This window comes from Rhinolophus sinicus, chromosome 14 (genome assembly GCF_057876585.1).
Source record: "Rhinolophus sinicus isolate RSI-liver-muscle chromosome 14, RSI-T2T, whole genome shotgun sequence".
NCBI classification, from domain to species: domain Eukaryota; kingdom Metazoa; phylum Chordata; class Mammalia; order Chiroptera; family Rhinolophidae; genus Rhinolophus; species Rhinolophus sinicus.
The window spans coordinates 27508190-27525780 of NC_142514.1; the positions used below are offsets into that span (position 1 = coordinate 27508190).

The 17591-nt window shown below is 46.7% G+C and overlaps 1 protein-coding gene across 31 annotated transcripts in view; it reads left to right on the forward strand.

Moving 5' to 3' along the window:
* Positions 1-17591, forward strand: part of MACF1 (microtubule actin crosslinking factor 1) — a 311168-nt gene that overhangs the window by 238504 nt on the left and 55073 nt on the right. The window contains exon 1 of one of the 31 annotated variants that reach the window (XM_088791040.1): positions 9875-15417. The exons of the other annotated variants lie outside the window; for them this stretch is intronic. Within the exon in view, the coding sequence (XP_088647166.1) occupies positions 11449-15417 (3969 nt within the window). The 5' untranslated portion in view covers positions 9875-11448. Of the gene's footprint in view, positions 1-9874; positions 15418-17591 lie in introns of those variants that run through there. 31 annotated transcript variants of the gene reach the window in all.

Here is a 17591-nt window from a genome sequence, read left to right on the forward strand (position 1 = left end):
ACACTCCAGGGAGCCTCCTCATTCTGCACTTTTAAGGGGAAACTACGGTCTGTCCGTTGTTCTCAGCCCAGGAGCTCACGGCTTGGCTGCTTATATTTATAACCCTCCTGTGAGCACCCCCAGCCCCTCCCAGAGAACCCCAGCACTCTGTAATAATCCTCGCCGCCCCCACCGTAGGGACTGGGTGGGGAGAAGGTGAAGCAGCCGTTAAGGTCTTTAAGTCTGCTGTATGTTGAACTTTTTAGCCTCGTTTTAAAGTATCGCCCTTGGTATTTAAAATACCAGCATCACACACAAAAAATCCCAAGATTGTAGCCTTTCTATCATCTTAAAGGAGCCTCATGCCTCAGTGAAAGTAGAAAAATCTAATAGGTCATCAAGACAGCGTTGATGGATTGCACAAAACACTATCTGGAAATTTTGATAGCAAGGGAAGATTTCAAAGCAACTAAAGGAATATATCCTTAACCAAAAGAAAGGACTGAGCAGTTTGATTTGAGTTTACTGAAATTCTTTACAATATAGTGTCAGCACGTAGCATTTGCAACTGAGATTCACATGATTTTGTACAAGAAGGAAGAAAAATATGTTTCCAGAAAGACTAGAATTTACCCCATGCAGAACTTACGTTTATTGTTGAGTATTAGATGAACGAACACGGTTGAGATTAGCACAGACTTGCAAAACAGGACAGTTTCTCACTGTATCTAGAAATACTTCAGAGAAGTATCCCGGGCACTTTCACGCGAGCTGGCTGGCACGGCTGTAAGCAGGGAGCCACTGCCGTGTCTCCCTGAAAACAAGACCGCACCGGAAAATGAGCCCTAGCATGATGTTTCAGGATGACATCCCCTGAACGTCAGCCCTCATGCGTCTTTTGGAGCAAAACTTAATATAAGACCCGGTCTTATTTTGGGGGAAACAGGCAGGAAGTGGGACACGATGCTTTGAAGGGCACTTCGTTGGTAAGTTGGTTGGTTCTCGGGAATAAAATGGTCCCATAGGAAGTCGTGTCAGGTCACTGCACCCAAAGGGCCGTCTCCTGCCAAACAGATTCTTCCAAGTCTCAGCTGTCCTGGTGGAAAAACCTAGCTATGGGGAAAATGCGCTCCCTCCCCACCTTCCTTAAAATCATGCCAGTGCCACTCCACGTGCCTTTCCCATACCAGACTCCGGTATTGGCTGTGGAAGGTTAATGGCATCCACTTCTTCCCCAGGCCTTCACAGCCATTGTCCTACTCCCAGTCTGGGATTTGAAATGTTGACCTTTCAGAAGTTTGGCCCCCCAGGGATGAGAATAAGTGCCACATGGTATGATCCTTGGATCCCTTTGTGGGGGTTAAGAGGAAGGAGTTCCATATCCCTTTCTGTCCATCCTTACTGAGCACTTGTACCAGTCCGCGTGGTGGCTGCTAGGGTCACAGGACGGACAGTCTCTAGTTACCAGTGGGGTGTGGGAGACAGACACGAAGAATTGTGTGTAGTGATGTTGTAAGTGCCGTAAGAGAGACTTATGTCTAAATGGTCACTAATCCGAAACCTGCTCCACACCCCTCAGAAATCAGACATTTGAAACCCCAGGTACAGATAAGAAAACTGAAACTTAAAGATGTTAAGTAACTTGTTCAAGCCACATAGCAAGTAAATGTTAGAGCTGGGAATGGAAAGGTCCGTCTGGCACCAAAACTCATACTTGACCAGTGGTTCTCAACTGGGGGCAGTTTTGCCTCTTGGGGAACATTTGACAGGGGAGGCTGCTGCCGGCATCTAATGGGTGCTGCTAACCATCCTAATACACAGGAGAGCCCCTTACAACAAAGAATTATTCAGCCCACTTCTGGAAAGATAGGGGGTTTCATGTTTTGCCCTCTTCAGATTCCATGACAAGTAAGAGTTAACCTACTATGAAATCGTTCTGCCTGGGGAAGCTTCATGGTTTTCCTCCTTTTTTACAAAAATTAGTTAAGAAATAGTGTTGGTTCCAAGAGTGACTTATACAGATCTGTTGGATAAAGTCAGGATCTTGGTGAACTAATTTGAGTCAGTGGCTGGAGAATTCTCTCCATGCTTGGCCAGTCCCCACCCTACGCTGCCACAAGGCTCCTGCTGTGGAAATCAATCAGCTGTGTGTCTCTAGCTGCTTCCTGTAGGGTGTGTTATGGAATGGCATCAGCCCCTGCACCAGCTGGGAGTACTGATCTTAGTGTGATTTTATCAAACTCTGTCTCTTTTGAGACAACTTGCTGTTGGGAACAAAGGATCCTCTGTTCAGAATGCAGAGAGCTAGTGTGATTGGGCAGTCAGCATGTACGCACATGGTTCCCACGGAAGAAACAGACATAAATTATGCTGTAGCCGGCTAAAACTTGGGCTTCCAAGGTGGTTTTCCCTTGGCTTCGGTCTCTTCACCCTGATTGCTGTGAATGCTTCTCCTTCCTCCACATCACTGCAGGAGGTCTCATCTGATCCGGTGAATTAAATGGTGGGTCCTGCAGAACTGATCTGTATCGCCGCCTTCAGGCTTTTCCTTCTCCAGTCTTGGAAGCTACACTTTTTTTTTATCTCCACTATCTTTCCAGTATTATTTCCTATATAACCATCCACTCCGTCCACTTATCCCCAAAACTGCCTGTATATTTTAGCTGTTTGATTTCTGCCCATACCTGAAGGCTTAGCACAAGTCCCGTATCTCCACAAAACCTTCTTGGTCTCCGCAGCTCACGACCCCTGGTTGCCTAAATCACTTCACATGTGTAATTTGTTTGGCCTTTATTATACACTGCCTAATTTTAGCATTTTCTAATTATGTGCATTTGTCCCATGTCTCATCTCAATAAATCCATTTTTTTGTCCCTCAAAGTAGTTAGCATATTGGTATACATAGTGTTGGAGATTAGTGAATAGTTGATTGAATGAATGTTCTTTATTTCTCATAAGCCATGTGGGGACTCAAAATGCTGTCTATTCTGCAAGACTTGAGGTATATCCTTGTTTGTCCTCAGAAATTCTAATCCTAGCCTGGATTCCTCAGCTCTCCATCTTGCTTCTGGGCTCCTTTTCTTTATTCGTTAGCATAGGTTAGAGGAACACAGTTTAATTTCAGTATTAGCTCAAACAAAGCAAAACTTAAAAAAAAAAATTTGCTACTTCAGATGTGCTTGAAGAAAGCTAGATTCCGAAATACTGGTTTGTAGTTACCTATCACTTTAGAGCCATTGGCATTTCCGCAGTCAGTTAGTAGCTAAGAGTCCCCATCTTCATTCAGCGTGGTGTAGTGGAAACAATGGAATACGAGTGTGAGTCAGAAATATCCAGCTTGAAATTCTGGCTCTATCATTTACTACCTGAGTGACTTGGGGGGAAATTACTTAACCTCTGTATAGTTTCTTCACCTATAAAATGTGAACAATGGTAAATCATACATTTAGGGTTTTTATAAGAATTGAATAAAGTGATGTAGATGAAAGCACTAGGCATATATTAAGTGCTCGATAAATTACAATATACTTTTATTTTAAAAAGCTTATCCAGATATACCAATTAGAATTTTATGAAGTAAGTTTATATTAATAAATAGGGACAGTTATGCCCTTTGTGCCTAGGGATGACCATTCTCCAGAAGACTTGATCTAAGGCCCAGCCCGAGATTAGATTCATTATTTTCTTCTTGGAAAAATAGAAATGAGGATAAAGTAAAGTTAGTTTGATGATAGCAGTGAAACAAGTAGATGGGCAGACATCTTCCCTGAACAGTTTTTGTGGGGAACAAGTGTAGGGCTTGTTTCTAACCCTAGAGCAGCAATACATAGGTGGGTTTACATCATGACTGTGTGACACAGCTTTAAATATACTTTATGTACATATGTATAGATGTATACCTGTTTGCTTATTTATTCATTAATTTCTAATTTATTCATTCATATCAGAATCCCACAGACAGCAAGTTTTTCTGAGACCGTTTTGACCTTGGCTTATGTGCTCTACCAATCAAGGTTATTTTCATATCATCAACCAGAATTAACCAGAAGCCAGTACCAGCTCAGTGACTTCCCTAGTCATTCAGAGTTACCCATCGGATCAGTTTTAATGATCTCAGGGTCCTTGGCCTAATTAGCTTTTAACATAGACCATGTTTTCTTCCGCTGTTGCCACAGTGGCAGCTACCAAGTCAGCATCTCTGGGAGAGACACCTCTTACTGTTAATCAGTCATTAATAAAGACGTTGAGATGTTAAGGAAAAAAATAGCTTAATTTCAGAGGAAAGCAGCTTAAAAACACAGGTATAATTCATCTCCCTGCAAAACACATATATTACATCAAGATGTTTTACAGAAAAGCTTAAATTCACAGTTTCAGCAGATATGTGCTTCTCATATTTGGTTATGTGTATGTATGAGTCAGGGAAAGAAGATGGTAAGGATTCAAAGGTATTGAACTTATCTTAGGTCTTCTCTCCAGCTTGAATTCATTGCATCCATTCAAGTGAACTATTTAATATCTCTAACATCTTGCAATTCACTCCCAAAGGAAGAGCTCTGATTGCAGTCTAATTCTTTAAATTCAAGCCTAAATAATTTGTTTATGATCAATGATAAGAATTGTTTTAGTAACAAAATGAAAGAGGCAGTTTTCAGAAATCTCTTTCCTCTGTATTATTTATTCTACTTCCTTTTCTAATACTGGAGAGAGGACCCTTACAGCAAGATTCCTTGGGAGATTCAATCCAGGGATGTTTCGTAGAAACAGCCAAGCAACTTTGTGAAGGTGTTAATTTGTGAAAGTATGCAACTCTAGAAATAGAAAGACTGCTCTCAGTCCCAAGCAAAAGCCCATATGGTCACTTTCTCGGGAAAGCCACCCCTGAACCACCAGGCCACAATGAGCCCCTTAACCCATGCTCTCATATCAGTGTTGGCTTTGTTTTCAGAGTACTTATCACAATTGAATTAAAATGAATGTGTCTCCTCCGCTAGAATGTAGGCTCCAGACCCACTTGCTCATCACTCTCCCTGAGTGCCTGACATAGTTTAGGGCACATAGTAGGCTCCCATAAATACTTCTTGAAAGAATGAAAAGAATCAAGGATACACCTTGTGAAATTACTTGCCTTAAGAGGACAGGAAGAGGAGCCCAAAGAGACAGAGGACTGGCTAGAAAGGTGGCATCAAGATAGCACAGTGTTGTGGAAGCCAAAAGAACAGAGTCTCAAGAAGAAGGGAGGACCAGTACTTACCTTCTCACCACTGCTTATCCTTAACCCCTACAATCTGATCCAGCCCCCATCACAGCGCTGAAACTCTTACCTTGGAAGTATTCACTGACTTAGTTGCCAAGTCTAGTGGGTCTAACTTGTCCTCCTCATCTGTTATGTAGCATTTCTTAAAACATTCCTGTCCATTTACTTTCCCGACATTGCACTCGCTCCATTCTCTTCTCCGGCTGCTCTTTCTTTTTTGGTGTATCTTCCTACCTCCCAAACATGTAGTTGCCGAAATTCTGTCATCTGCCTTCTTTTTCCACATGTAACCCCTGGGATGTCCAACCCCTCACTGTTCTATGGGAGAAGGCTTCCAAATTTTTATCTCTACCCCAAACTTCAATCTTTTGTGTGAGGGGCCTTTATGGACACCTCCACATGGGTAGCTTTTGAGTATGTCCACTCAGAATGCTCTAAATTGAATGTGTTATCTTCTTCAAATCTTTTCTTCCTCCCTGATGCCGTTTTATAATATTACTATGCCCTTAGGAATCCAAGAGCAATACCACAGCATTATTTTAAATTTATTTTCCCCCCTAACCTCCACCTTCTATCTGGTCAGTTGTGAATTACAAATATCCTGCCTCTGCAATTCCTTTCACAGCCCCCTTTTTCATTTTCACAAGTTCAGGCTTTTGTTACCTCTTGCTTAAACTGTATAATCCTCCTAACTGATTGCCCCAACTTCAGTCTTCCCATCTACAATTTATTCTATGCGTATTGACACCAATGCAGCATCTGCAGACCTAGGCTCAAATTCTAAGAGTCCAGGAATTGTTATTTTGAACAAGTAAGTTTAGCACCCCAAATTTCATTTATAAATTAAGGATTTGGATTTTTAAATTAAATAATATATATTAAATGTCAGTTGAATGAGCACCCATTCCCAAAGTCTTAGGAAATTTTCCACACACCACTCAGTAACTCTCATTACCCCTGGTAAGTTGACATCAGTAAATCTTGGGGTAGTAATGATTTTCTGAATAAAGCATAAATTCTTTGGCTTGGCATTCAAGGGCCCTGGTGAACTGGCCTTGAGCTACTTAACCATTCTGACCTCTCACTTTTCCTTTTCATACACCCTGTACTCAAGCCACACTGACTTGAAATTTGCTTCTTTAGGGTCCCTGCCTTTTTAGGTTTCCTGCCTCTAGCCCTTCGCTTAGAAATTCTTGTCTTCACCACCTCTGTATATACAAGTACAATGACTAAACATTGATTCCCTCCACAAAGCCTTCTCCGGCTCCCCCTGCCTTCCTTCCTCCCACTCTTCTGTCAGGTCTTTTCTAACTCGCAAAGCCCCATGCTTTTGTCATCACCACTGTCTTGGTGAGTGGCTAAAAAGAGGGATTAATACACTGTCTTTTAGAAAGTCTACAAGCAGGAAAGGGCTTACAGGGGCCATGAGAGTTCCTGCAGAGCGTGTTGAAAGTTTCCTCATGGTTTCAGGATTACATGAGAGCTCAAATAGTATCAAAATCCTTAGTATCCCATTTAAAACAAGATTCACATCTTGCTGTCCTGCTTAATGAGCCACTCAGTAGCCATCTTTCTATAATAAAAGCACCAGAGGATGGTAGTGACTGATGTCCAACAGGTACACATTAATACTGTGGAGTTTCCACTTGCCACTAAATAAACGCTTGTAAAGTCTAGAGATCTGAGATAAAAGGTATTTTGTAAGATTTAAAGCGTGCAAGATCCAACCAGTCTTCTGTATCCTCTTCTAGTCAGAACTAATCCTCCAGGAGAGGGGATGGATGAAAAGGCATTACAGAACCTGAGGAAGTGTGGATCTGAGGTCTCCAGATTTTCCTAGGGGTCTAGTGGTTTAAGTCAGGAGCAGACAAAGGCAAAATGCCAGGTCCAAAACTTGGAAAGGGAGCTGTGTTAGGGTGTGAAGCAACTCTACCCGGCTGTCTTTAATTAGGAAGACAGCAGGAAAGGCCAGGATTGTTCTTTCTTTTAAGTTCACTGAAGGAAAATCGGACACCAAATTCTGTTCTCAGGAATTTCTAAAACGAGTAGAGAATTCTTTGAACTCTGTAATCAACTAACTGGAAACTAATTTGAAATTTGGCTTCAGCACATACATCTGTGGTTATAGGAGTAGGGGAAGCATCTGAAGTGGTTCTCTGGAGCTCCCTGTACTTCTCTTTTAAAAAATTGACACACAGCATGTGAAATGAACAGATGCTTTTTTGTTGTTGTTGGAGCTATCAGGGTAACAAGAGGCTGAAAGTTGTATCAGGTATTTATTTCAGTCACTGCAGTGGCCATTGGCAGAGTTCCACATACCAAAACTGAGGAGAAACTCAGGAACAGATAAAAAATAAGACATGGAGGAAAGAGACATTGTGCTGCTTCTCTTGATTTCTTTCTAAATGATAAATAAAAAGGCGAAGCACTCTTGGGCTTCTTTTTTGAGGTGGAGTATTGGGTAACTATGTAATCCTTTCTTTAAGGTTGTGTTTGAACTTTTTGGAGGAGGTTTCTCTGTAGTACTGTCCTAACGCTTTAGTCGGGGAGTGTGACTTAAGCTGAAAAGTAGTTTGAATTCGAACTTCATAGTTGCTAAAATGCTCCAGTTATTTATTTTATAATCTGGAACATTGATTGGTAAGAGGGGTGAGAATAGGGTAGATAGGTGTGGGGCGGGATTAGGAAAAGACTGAATTGATTGGCACCTGACGTGGTGAGCAAACAGGAAAGGAATTTCTGCCCATGAGGTTTGTGATTCCACATCATCGTTCTTTATAATAGCATAACTACCCACCCTTACTTAGTCCAGAGCCAGAATTCCTCAGATTCTTCCAACCAGAGGGGCCCTGGCACAGCAAGCAGTCTGTTAAGATATCTGAACACTTAAGTGTGTTTGGCCAGGGAGATTTGCTAGTGAAATGGATCTTGCCTTCCCTAGGTTTTTCCAGTTGTACTGAATAATTAAAGGAAAATTAAAACCTGAATTCCCTGAAATGCAAAGTATCAGATCTGTAAGTTGATCAACCCTTAAGATCACAGTATGTCAGAGTTAGAAGGGATCTTAAAATTCATTCTGAACAAACTGATAGAGGATTTGTAAATGTTTCCCTAAATCTCTGCCAAGTGATTGCTTGAATTCCTGCTCAGACACCTCCAGGGTCAGGAATGTCATCACTTTAGGGGACACCCTCTTCTTTGGACAGCTGTGAGAAAGCTCTTTGTTGGTTCGAATCGGCTCTTGGATCTTAGTGTGCCAGCTTAAAGAGACACCCAGAACAAGCTTCCTTCCTCCCACGTCCCAGTGCTCCAGATACTTCTTGTTGATCAGACTGCCTGGAACCTTCTCTAAATCAAGCATTCATTCTTGGTTCTTTCTGCTGTTTATTTCTCAGAAGACAGGGTTCTAGTGTCCTGCAGTAAAAGCCCAGGAGGACTCAGGATTCTGGGCAGCTCCTTTAAAATTTTAGAACTAAAGAATATTAAAGTTAGAAAGGCTGTCAAGACACTATCTAGTCTGCACCCTCACCCCCCTTGAGTTTACAGATGGGGAGAGAGCCTTTTGGATTTGAGTGGGCTGAATTGATCAGCAGTCCTTTCCAAGTGAGAAATGGAGTGTAAATCATTTTGCCAATGAAAGGCCTTTTAGTTTAAGTCTGATCTCAGTCTTCCTCATTTTCGCCAAGGACCTCTCTGGCTCAAGTAAGCCTACTGCTAGATCTCCATACACCAACTATTGGCTTCACTTGCTATTTATGTAAAGGATAGAGATAACTTTTCCATAAGTTTGACCATCTATATTGACCATATAGTCCAACAGAGATTCAGAAATGTTAATAGATTTATTTCCTTCACAAATGACCATCACAGAAGGAGCAGAGTATTGCACCGCTTCAGAAATGTAGCTGCCTCTGGTGGACAGTTTACCGGGTTGCCCTTTGTACTTTCTTTGTTTAACAGTTACCAGGTGACTAGATGGCTTTTCTAAAAGCCAAAAAGCTGTGGACTGGATTGTGGGCCACTTTTCTCTAGTATTTTGTCTTGAAACTTGAAATACAGACTCATGCTTTTCAGCTGGCCCCAAGGAGGCTCAGGTTTCCTTGGGTGTGCACAGCAATAAAGGAGCCCAGGTGTTTGGGCGTGGGGCACTGCTGCTGGCATCTCCACTGCCCCTCCCCCCAACTCCTATTCCTCAGTCATTGACACCGCTCAGGTCTGTGGGCAGAGAAATCCTGGTGGGAAAATGGACCAAGACCTGATGAATGTGAGAAGGGGGAGAGAGAAGGTACCTGGAGTTTATCCAATAACTTGGTCTCTGAGCGTGACCAAATTCCTTCGGAAACCCGGAAAGTGCCGAGTTAAAGGCTGGAGTGTTCTTGGGCCCAGTAGGGGCGCGCTAAAGGTGACATTGGGGGGACTCCGACAGCCTTTGGCGGCAGAGCGAGGCAAGCGTCCGCTGCAGCCGGCGCGACCCTTCTGGCAGATGGGGCCCCGAGTGGCCCTTGCCAGACAGAATCTGCTGGCTGGAGGAGGCGGGGGAAGTCCTTCTGGGTTCACTCGTCCTTGGGCTGGGCTCCTAGCCGGGTGGGTTGGGACACCGCGGGGGCGACAGGGGGCCGGGCCGGTGGGAGGAGGGCGGGGCTTTCCTTTGTCAGGGGATTTGCGCCGCGCGGCTGAGACTCGCGCGGTACCGCTCCCCTCCTCTCGCCTTCTCGGGGGCGTGGCTTTCCCTGGAGCCCGGGGCGTGGGGGGCGCGGGTTTGAGCCTGGCGGCTGGCGCCGGGGCTCCCTCGCCTGAAACCCCGCAGAAGCCCCTCCTTCGCTGCCTCGGCCTCCAATCCTCTCCGCGGCCTCCTCCCTCTCCGCTCCGGCTGCTCCTTTTCCCTGCCCCCGCCCGGGCTCCGCCTCCGCCCTCCTCCCTTGGGCTCCGCTTCGCGCTCCCGGGCTTCCAGGGGGGCTGCCCGGGCGGGGCGGTGCGGCGCGGGAAGGGGGAGGAGAGCCGCCCGCCAGCCCAGCACTTCCAGTGAGCGGCGGGCGAGCGGGCTGCGCGGCGCGAGGGAGGAGGGCTCGCCCCCACCCGGCCCGAGCGGAGCCTTTTGTTCCCAGCCAGAAGTTTGCATGCCGGGACCGTGACAGCTGCGGGCGGGGAGGACGGCGGGGCCGGCAGCGGTGGAGAATAGAGGCGGCTGCTTGACATGCAGCCCACGGCGCGGCGACTGCGGGCCGGGGACTGGCGGCGGCGGCGGGGGAGGCAGCGCCCACAGCTCGCGGGACTCAGCTACCGGAGGGACAAACTAACTTCCTGAGCGCGGGACCGGAGGCCTGCGCGGCCCGGAGCCACCTGCCAATCTGCGGTGAGGCAACCCTGGCCCTCCGGGCGCGCGACATGGCGCGGGGGAGTAGGCCGCGCTAAGCGAACCCTCCCGACAGACCCTCGGCCTCCGCTGCAGCTTGCGGGCCTTCAGAGGCCCGGCGCCGGGCTCCACTAGCCTTGTTTTGCGGTCACAGCGCTGGGCTGTTCTGGGAGCCACAACAATGCCATGATGTTTTGGAGACAGGAAGCCCCAAGCTGGCCCCGAATGAAGGACTTCCTGTGTTTAAAGTTGCAGGAATATCCGCCGACCAGCCCAGTTCAAATGCAAACACCCGAACTAGGAAGGACGAATGGCTAATTCAGACCAGCTGGACTCTCCATGGCTGGAACTGAGGATAAAATGAAAGGAATTCTTAGGAGCTTGGGCCATACATGAAGGCTAGAGTGGCTGTGCCATTGTTGTTAAAGGACGCAATCGGTATCAATTCTCTGCTTCCTACTATGGGTGAAAAGTGAGTGGAACTGGATACTGAGTAAGACTTGTCAGTGTCAGATGATATTTTTTTTTACTTGACTAAATTAGAGCAGTGCTCTTTAAAAAAAAAAAAAAAAAAAACAACCCAGAAGCCATACGAGGAATTATTTTCTGTTTGTTGATTAAATTATACCACTTACCTGCAACTATGCGGCTGCTAGCCTGTGAGGAAAACACTGTTCCTCCAAGAGCTTCCCCTAGAATGGTTTCAAAGTGGGACTTCCAGGCCTTTCTGGAGGGCAAATCCAGTTGGCGGTTTGGGGTTATGAACATGTAAAGGGATTTTTAACTTATGCAGAATGCGTTTTGAGGGAACTCTTGAAAGACTTTTAAAAGGTTGATAGTTCATCTTGATTGAAAAAGTATGGGTAAGCCACTCAGCAGGCCGGACTGTTTAAGGCAGAACCCCACCTGCCTGGGGAAAGGAGAGGAAGAGGATGGTTATATAGAGGATTGCTATGTTCCACAGCGGTCTATATATGATACCATGAGGATAAATGAACAAATTGACCAGGGGTCAAAGCTTAATCAGACTTCAAAAAGCACCATGGAAAAGATGGAAGGAAGTACTATATCCAGCAATGGTACGTTAGGAGCGGCATCTAATGTTTTTGAGTCTAGAGCACCAGAAGGCAAAAAGCTGGATGAGAGAATAATATTTGATGCACTGAAGCTAAGCAGTGATGTTCAGAAGCCAGCACCTGTGCCACCCAGACGGCGACCAAATGCAGAACGCAAAGACAACGTTAACAGGCGATCGTGGAAGTCCTTCATGCCACCCAATTTCCCGGAATTTGCGGAGAGGATGGAAGCGTCTCTCAGTGAAGTTTCAGAAGCTGGTGCTTCCAATCCTTCCTTGCAAGAGAAGAAGGAATCCAGTTCTGCGTTCACAGGAAGTTCTGGTCATTTGGACCACAGGGAACCTCAGTCAGAGTCAGTAACTCTGGAACATGTGTCCAAATCCATAGGTATTCCAGAAGCACAGGATGTGAAAAACTTCAGTGGAGCCTGCCAAGACGTCAGATTGCAGGAGCACAATGAGAGCGCTCACCGTGAATTCCAGCCTCTAGAAGCAGAATCTGCAGCAGCAAGTGGTAACACAGATGTAATGCAGGAACAGAGATTCTCAAGTGCAACCTGGCCCAGAGCCATGAAAAGTTTGGCGAAGGGAGGCTTCAGCGAGAAGCCACACCCCCTTGGGGACACAGCTTGCACTGTGGAAATGCCACCTCTCTCCCCTTGCCTCAGTGAAGAGCTATTGGATCCAGAATTGCATGTTTTCATAACCCCCAGCCTGAGAGAGAAAACAGAGTCTGAACTAAAGTTTGAGGAGGATGAGCGATGGATCATGATGGAGGCTGAGGAGGAGTGGGAGGAAGAGAAACTGTCAGAGAGAGGAAAGACTTCTCTAATGGCAGATGAGAAGAACAGCCTGACAGATATTTTTGAAGAAAGACAACAAGTAAACACTGTAGCATTGGTGGAGGATGGAGCCAGCTGCTCAGCTGCTGTCTTGGGGACTTTTGACCATCTAGCTCTTAGTCGGATTTGTTGCTCTGATGACCTACAGCCAGCTAAGGACCATCTGGCTTCTGTTGTCAAGGATACATCTCTTGATTACCGTTGTGTTCTCACAGGTGAGAGTGCAGTAGGTGAGCTGAAAAACAGATCTGCCCAGGAGCTAGAGGGTCTTGTTTTCGATTTAGAATACACTGTTGGTCCTGCCGATTCAGAGCAGCTCTCTGACACAGATTCAGTACAGATGTTTCTTGAACTTGAAAAAGAGTGTTTATGTGAAGAAGGAATAACTCCTCTAGTTGAGCTGGAAAACCAAGCCTCTTTTGAAGGGCTGGCCCCATGCCAGGATGCAGAAAATTCACTGGTAATTAGTCGTTTTCCAGGGGCTGCCTTAGAAAAGGAACATACAGGCCTTTTAAATGTAAGGATAAAGGACTGTGATACTGGATTGGATTGTGAATATTTTAATGCCCTGGATTCTTCTCAGGTGCCTAATGCTACGGAACTTACTGACCACTCTGATATCATGAAGGACACTTCCACTGTTAGTAAGGAGAAGTGTAAAAAAGTGCCTTTTAGCCCCACAACTAAAGGGGAATTTAAGTTCAGACACCCCGCTGATCTGGAGTCACCGGGAAAGCTGGACCCAGGAGGGTTGCCCGGCTCTGATCGCAGGGCTTCTCATGAAGAAAACTTAACAGCCTTCGAAGCTGAGCTGGCCAAAGAAAATGGCAGTTTGTCCCAGGTAGACTGCAGTCAAACTGAGGGGAGTGTTGAGAGGGTTTCCCTCAGTTCTACTTTTAGCTATGAACTAACAGATGTTACCTCAGGATCTGAAGTAGAGGTGTTATCGGATGGTTCCCTTTTACTAACAGATGAGATTCATTTTGAAAGTGAGGAAGGAGCTATTAATCAAGAAAAAAACAGTCTGACTTCCTTGGGAAATGTGTTCCCTTGTGAATTGTCCCTGAAGAAAGTTTATGGTGAGGCGCAAGAGCTAGGTTATGAAGCCCAGCTTTTGGAAGATCAAGCCCCAGCACATTTTCTTAGAGACTCCCCAGAGCAGGTGGTCCAGGATCACCAGAGGAAGTCCCCAGAGTCAGAGATTCTGCGTCTGCACCTGCTGGATAGAGGATGGAGACACAGCAGTGACGGCGAGGAAACTGTGAATGACATAAAGCCTAAGCTGCATGTGACCTCGATGAAGGGAGGGGAGACAGAAACGACAGATTCCGATTCATTGCTAAATATCTTTCTGGAAGAACGAGTTACCAAGGCTGGTCATACTGAACCAGTTTTGGAGGAGCGCTTACCCATCCCACAGACACCTGCCCCAGCTGCTGCAGTGTGCACTAGAGAAGATGCCCTCGATGCTGCAGTGCCCGCCCCAGAGGGGCCTGTTATAGCTGCTGTTCCAGTGCCCTTTCCACAGGAGGACATGCCAGGTGCTTCAGTGGCCACCATAGAGAAGGATGTCCCAGCTGCTGCAGTATCAGCCCCACAGGGGGCTGCTGCCCTAGCTGTTACAGTGCCTGCTTCGGAGGGGACTGTTCCAGCTGCTGCAGTGCCCACCCCAGAGGAGTCTGCAACCCCAGCTGCCTCAGTGCCCATACCCGAGGAGCCTGCAGCCCCAGCTGCCTCAGTGCCCACCTCAGAGGAGCTTGCAGCCCCAGCTGCCTCAGTGCCCACCCCAGAGGAGCCTGCAGCCCCAGTTACTGCAGTGCCCACCCCAGAGGAGCCTGCAGCCCCAGCTGCCTCAGTGCCCACCCCAGAGGAGCCTGCAGCCCCAGCTGCTGCAGTGCCCACCCCAGAGGAGCCTGCAGCCCCAGCTGCCTCAGTGCCCACCTCAGAGGAGCTTGCAGCCCCAGCTGCCTCAGTGCCCACCCCAGAGGAGCCTGCAGCCCCAGTTACTGCAGTGCCCACCCCAGAGGAGCCTGAAGCCCCAGCTGCCTCCGTGCCCACCTCAGAGGAGCCTTCAGCTCCAGCTGCTGCAGTGCCCACCTCAGAGGAGCCTGCAGCCCCAGCTGCCGCAGTGCCCACCCCAGAGGAGCCTGCAGCCCTAGCTGCCGCAGTGCCCACCCCAGAGGAGCCTGCAGCCCCAGCTGCCTCAGTGCCCACCCCAGAGGATCCTGCAGCCCCAGCTGCCTCAGTGCCCACCCCAGAGGATCCTGCAGCCCCAGCTGCCTCAGTGCCCACCCCAGAGGATCCTGCAGCCCCAGCTGCCTCAGTGCCCACCCCAGAGGAGCCTGCAGTCCCAGCTGCCTCAGTGCCCACCTCAGAGGAGCCTGCGGCCCTAGCTGCTGCAGTGCCCACCCCAGAGGAGCCTGCAGCCCCAGCTGCCTCAGTGCCCACCCCAGAGGAGCCTGCAGTCCCAGCTGCCTCAGTGCCCACCTCAGAGGAGCCTGCGGCCCCAGCTACTGCAGTGCCCACCCCAGAGGAGCCTGCAGCCCCAGCTGCCTCAGTGCCCACCCCAGAGGAGCCTGCAGCCCCAGCTGCCTCAGTGCCCACCCCAGAGGAGCCTGCAGTCCCAGCTGCCTCAGTGCCCACCCCAGAGGAGCCTGCAACCCCAGCTGCCTCAGTGCCTGCTATGGAAGAAGTGTTCCCTGCTGGTGTGCCCATCCTGGGAGATACTGCCCACACTGATACAGTACCTGTCTCAGAGGAAGGAACAACTGTTCTAGAGGAGGGTTCCCCCATTGGAATGTGGATCAAGGAGGACCTTGATTCCCCAGCATTTGGAATGAAAGAGGTGACTGGCACTGTGCTGCTTGGGAAAGTGCCTCTGGCTGCAGCTGATGAATTAAATTCAAATGAGGTAATTGTTGCTCATTTTGTGGGGTAAGGATCCGCAGAGGAAAGTGAGATTTGCAAGTTCTCTGACTTGGTGATTAGCACAGACACAGATAGTACTTCCTTTGGTTCTCTTTGGGGCACCTGGGCTTTTCTGGTCTTTCTTTCGAGTTTATGGGCGGGAAATACGTTTTACTTCCATGTGGCAAAAAACTTTGTAATTCATATTATGCTTTTTACTCAGAGGTAATCCAAGCACAAGGGAAACTGATGTAAGCAGTCGTTGGTTTACATTTTGACAAAGATTACTAGCAAGAAAGGGTGATTCTACTTTGGAAATTATAGTGCATACGTTCTTGCCTCAATCAAGAGGCTGCTCATTGATCAGCATGTCAGGTGGAGACTGGCCTGTGGGCTTCGGAGTGACACCAGGATACTTCTAACCACTCTGGGAAAGTCACATGTGCTGAGTCTCGCCAGTTTTCTCCTTTGGTCAGGCAGAACCCTGTGAGGGTTGTGAGGATAAAGTGAGACAACCCATTGAAAGCACCGAAGGTGTACGATTTCAGTCACTGTCAGCTTCCTCCCCCTTTCCCTTTCAAATAGATGCATGGTGCTTAGTTGAGAAAATTCACCAAACCAGGTTGAGTGAAAGCAATATACAGATGTGTGAATAACAGCTTTTTAATACAAATATGTGTTTCTTAAAACCAGAATAATGTTCATGAAAAAGTGGTATTTTAGTTGTCTCGTAAAACCCTGTGTCCTGAACCAAGTCACTTTCCTTCCTTGTACTTCTTGTTTCTTGACCTATAAAATAAGGGAATTGGGCTAAATGCCCTCCTGGGTCTCTCTTAGCTCCAAGATTCTAAGATTCTTAATATTAGAAGAGAGAAACTATGGTAGGAAGTTGTGGGGAACACATCGCTGAGCACTCCTAGTGAGACAGATTTGAGATCAGTAGGTTTCTGTAGTTCACTGTCCTGGTGTCATTTGGTCAGTGGTAAGGAGTGGAGTGAGGAGTTAGAAGTTGAATCTAACCTAATATCTTCAGAGGTTACTGAGTGCGGAGGTGGTTTTGATTTTACACCATCCCCAGGACCTTTGTCGTCGTCGTCAGCATTTACTCCTGACTTGACTTGACTGGCAGGGTGAATATCAATCTCCTGACTGTCCATGAAGGCTGCACGATGGTTCTCTCATCCACCCCATGGCAGAGCCTTCCAGGGCAGCCTTAGCTGGCGAGAGCACCAGTTAAACATGTTAACTACCAGCAACGAAAAATCATTTTGATTGTGGGTGGGCCATAACCTGCCCGTTTTGCCATAGTTCCTCCTCTTCAGCAGAGTGGTGGTGTCACCATAGGCCTCACCAGTTGTATTGTAATGTAGCATCCCATCAGATTAGAGTGTGTCACCTTTCAGATTGATGAATTGGATTCAGTTTTCTGAATTTTAGTGAATTTTAGTGGGATTGACACCAAGATCCCAGTAACCTGTCCAAAGTCACTGACATTCTTGATTATATAGAATATTTCTAGTATAAAGCCTATGGCAATAATCAGTGAAATACAGGAATTAAATATATAAGGAGCCAATCAAATCTGCATAAAGGAAAAAAATTTAGGAAAACCCTGAACTTGTATCAGTCTCTGGGATCTCTGTTTCCCCATCTATAAAACTGGTAGATGGGGCTAGTGTAATCTCTAAGGATCCTTCCAGCTACAGGAGATAGTCATTTTATGACATATTTCCTGATATAAATGACAGGAGAAGGAAATAGTAGCCGAGCTGCAAAGTAGTCCATCATCTTTGAAGTGTGGTTACTTTATGGCATATCTGGAAGCAAGATGCCTACATCTGTGTACAAAAGGGGAAATGTAAGCCATGGCCACAGCCAGCACGGTTAGCCAACAAGAATGTAGAGAGGCTGTTTTGAAAATACTGAAACAAAACAAATATCATTATAGAAGTAATATGAATATACATATTTTACTAAATTCATGAAATATTATTGAGGGGGAAAAAAGTTTTTCCAAGATGAGAAATGTACATATTTCTTCCTTCTAAAACGGTTCCTAGAGGCAATTGAACCTGTCATTTTTATACATAAACATTTAGAACTCGACAAGTGATTATACCTAGAATGATTTAGAATGAACTGCTTTAGATCGTCTGTATGTGTGTACATATGTACAAA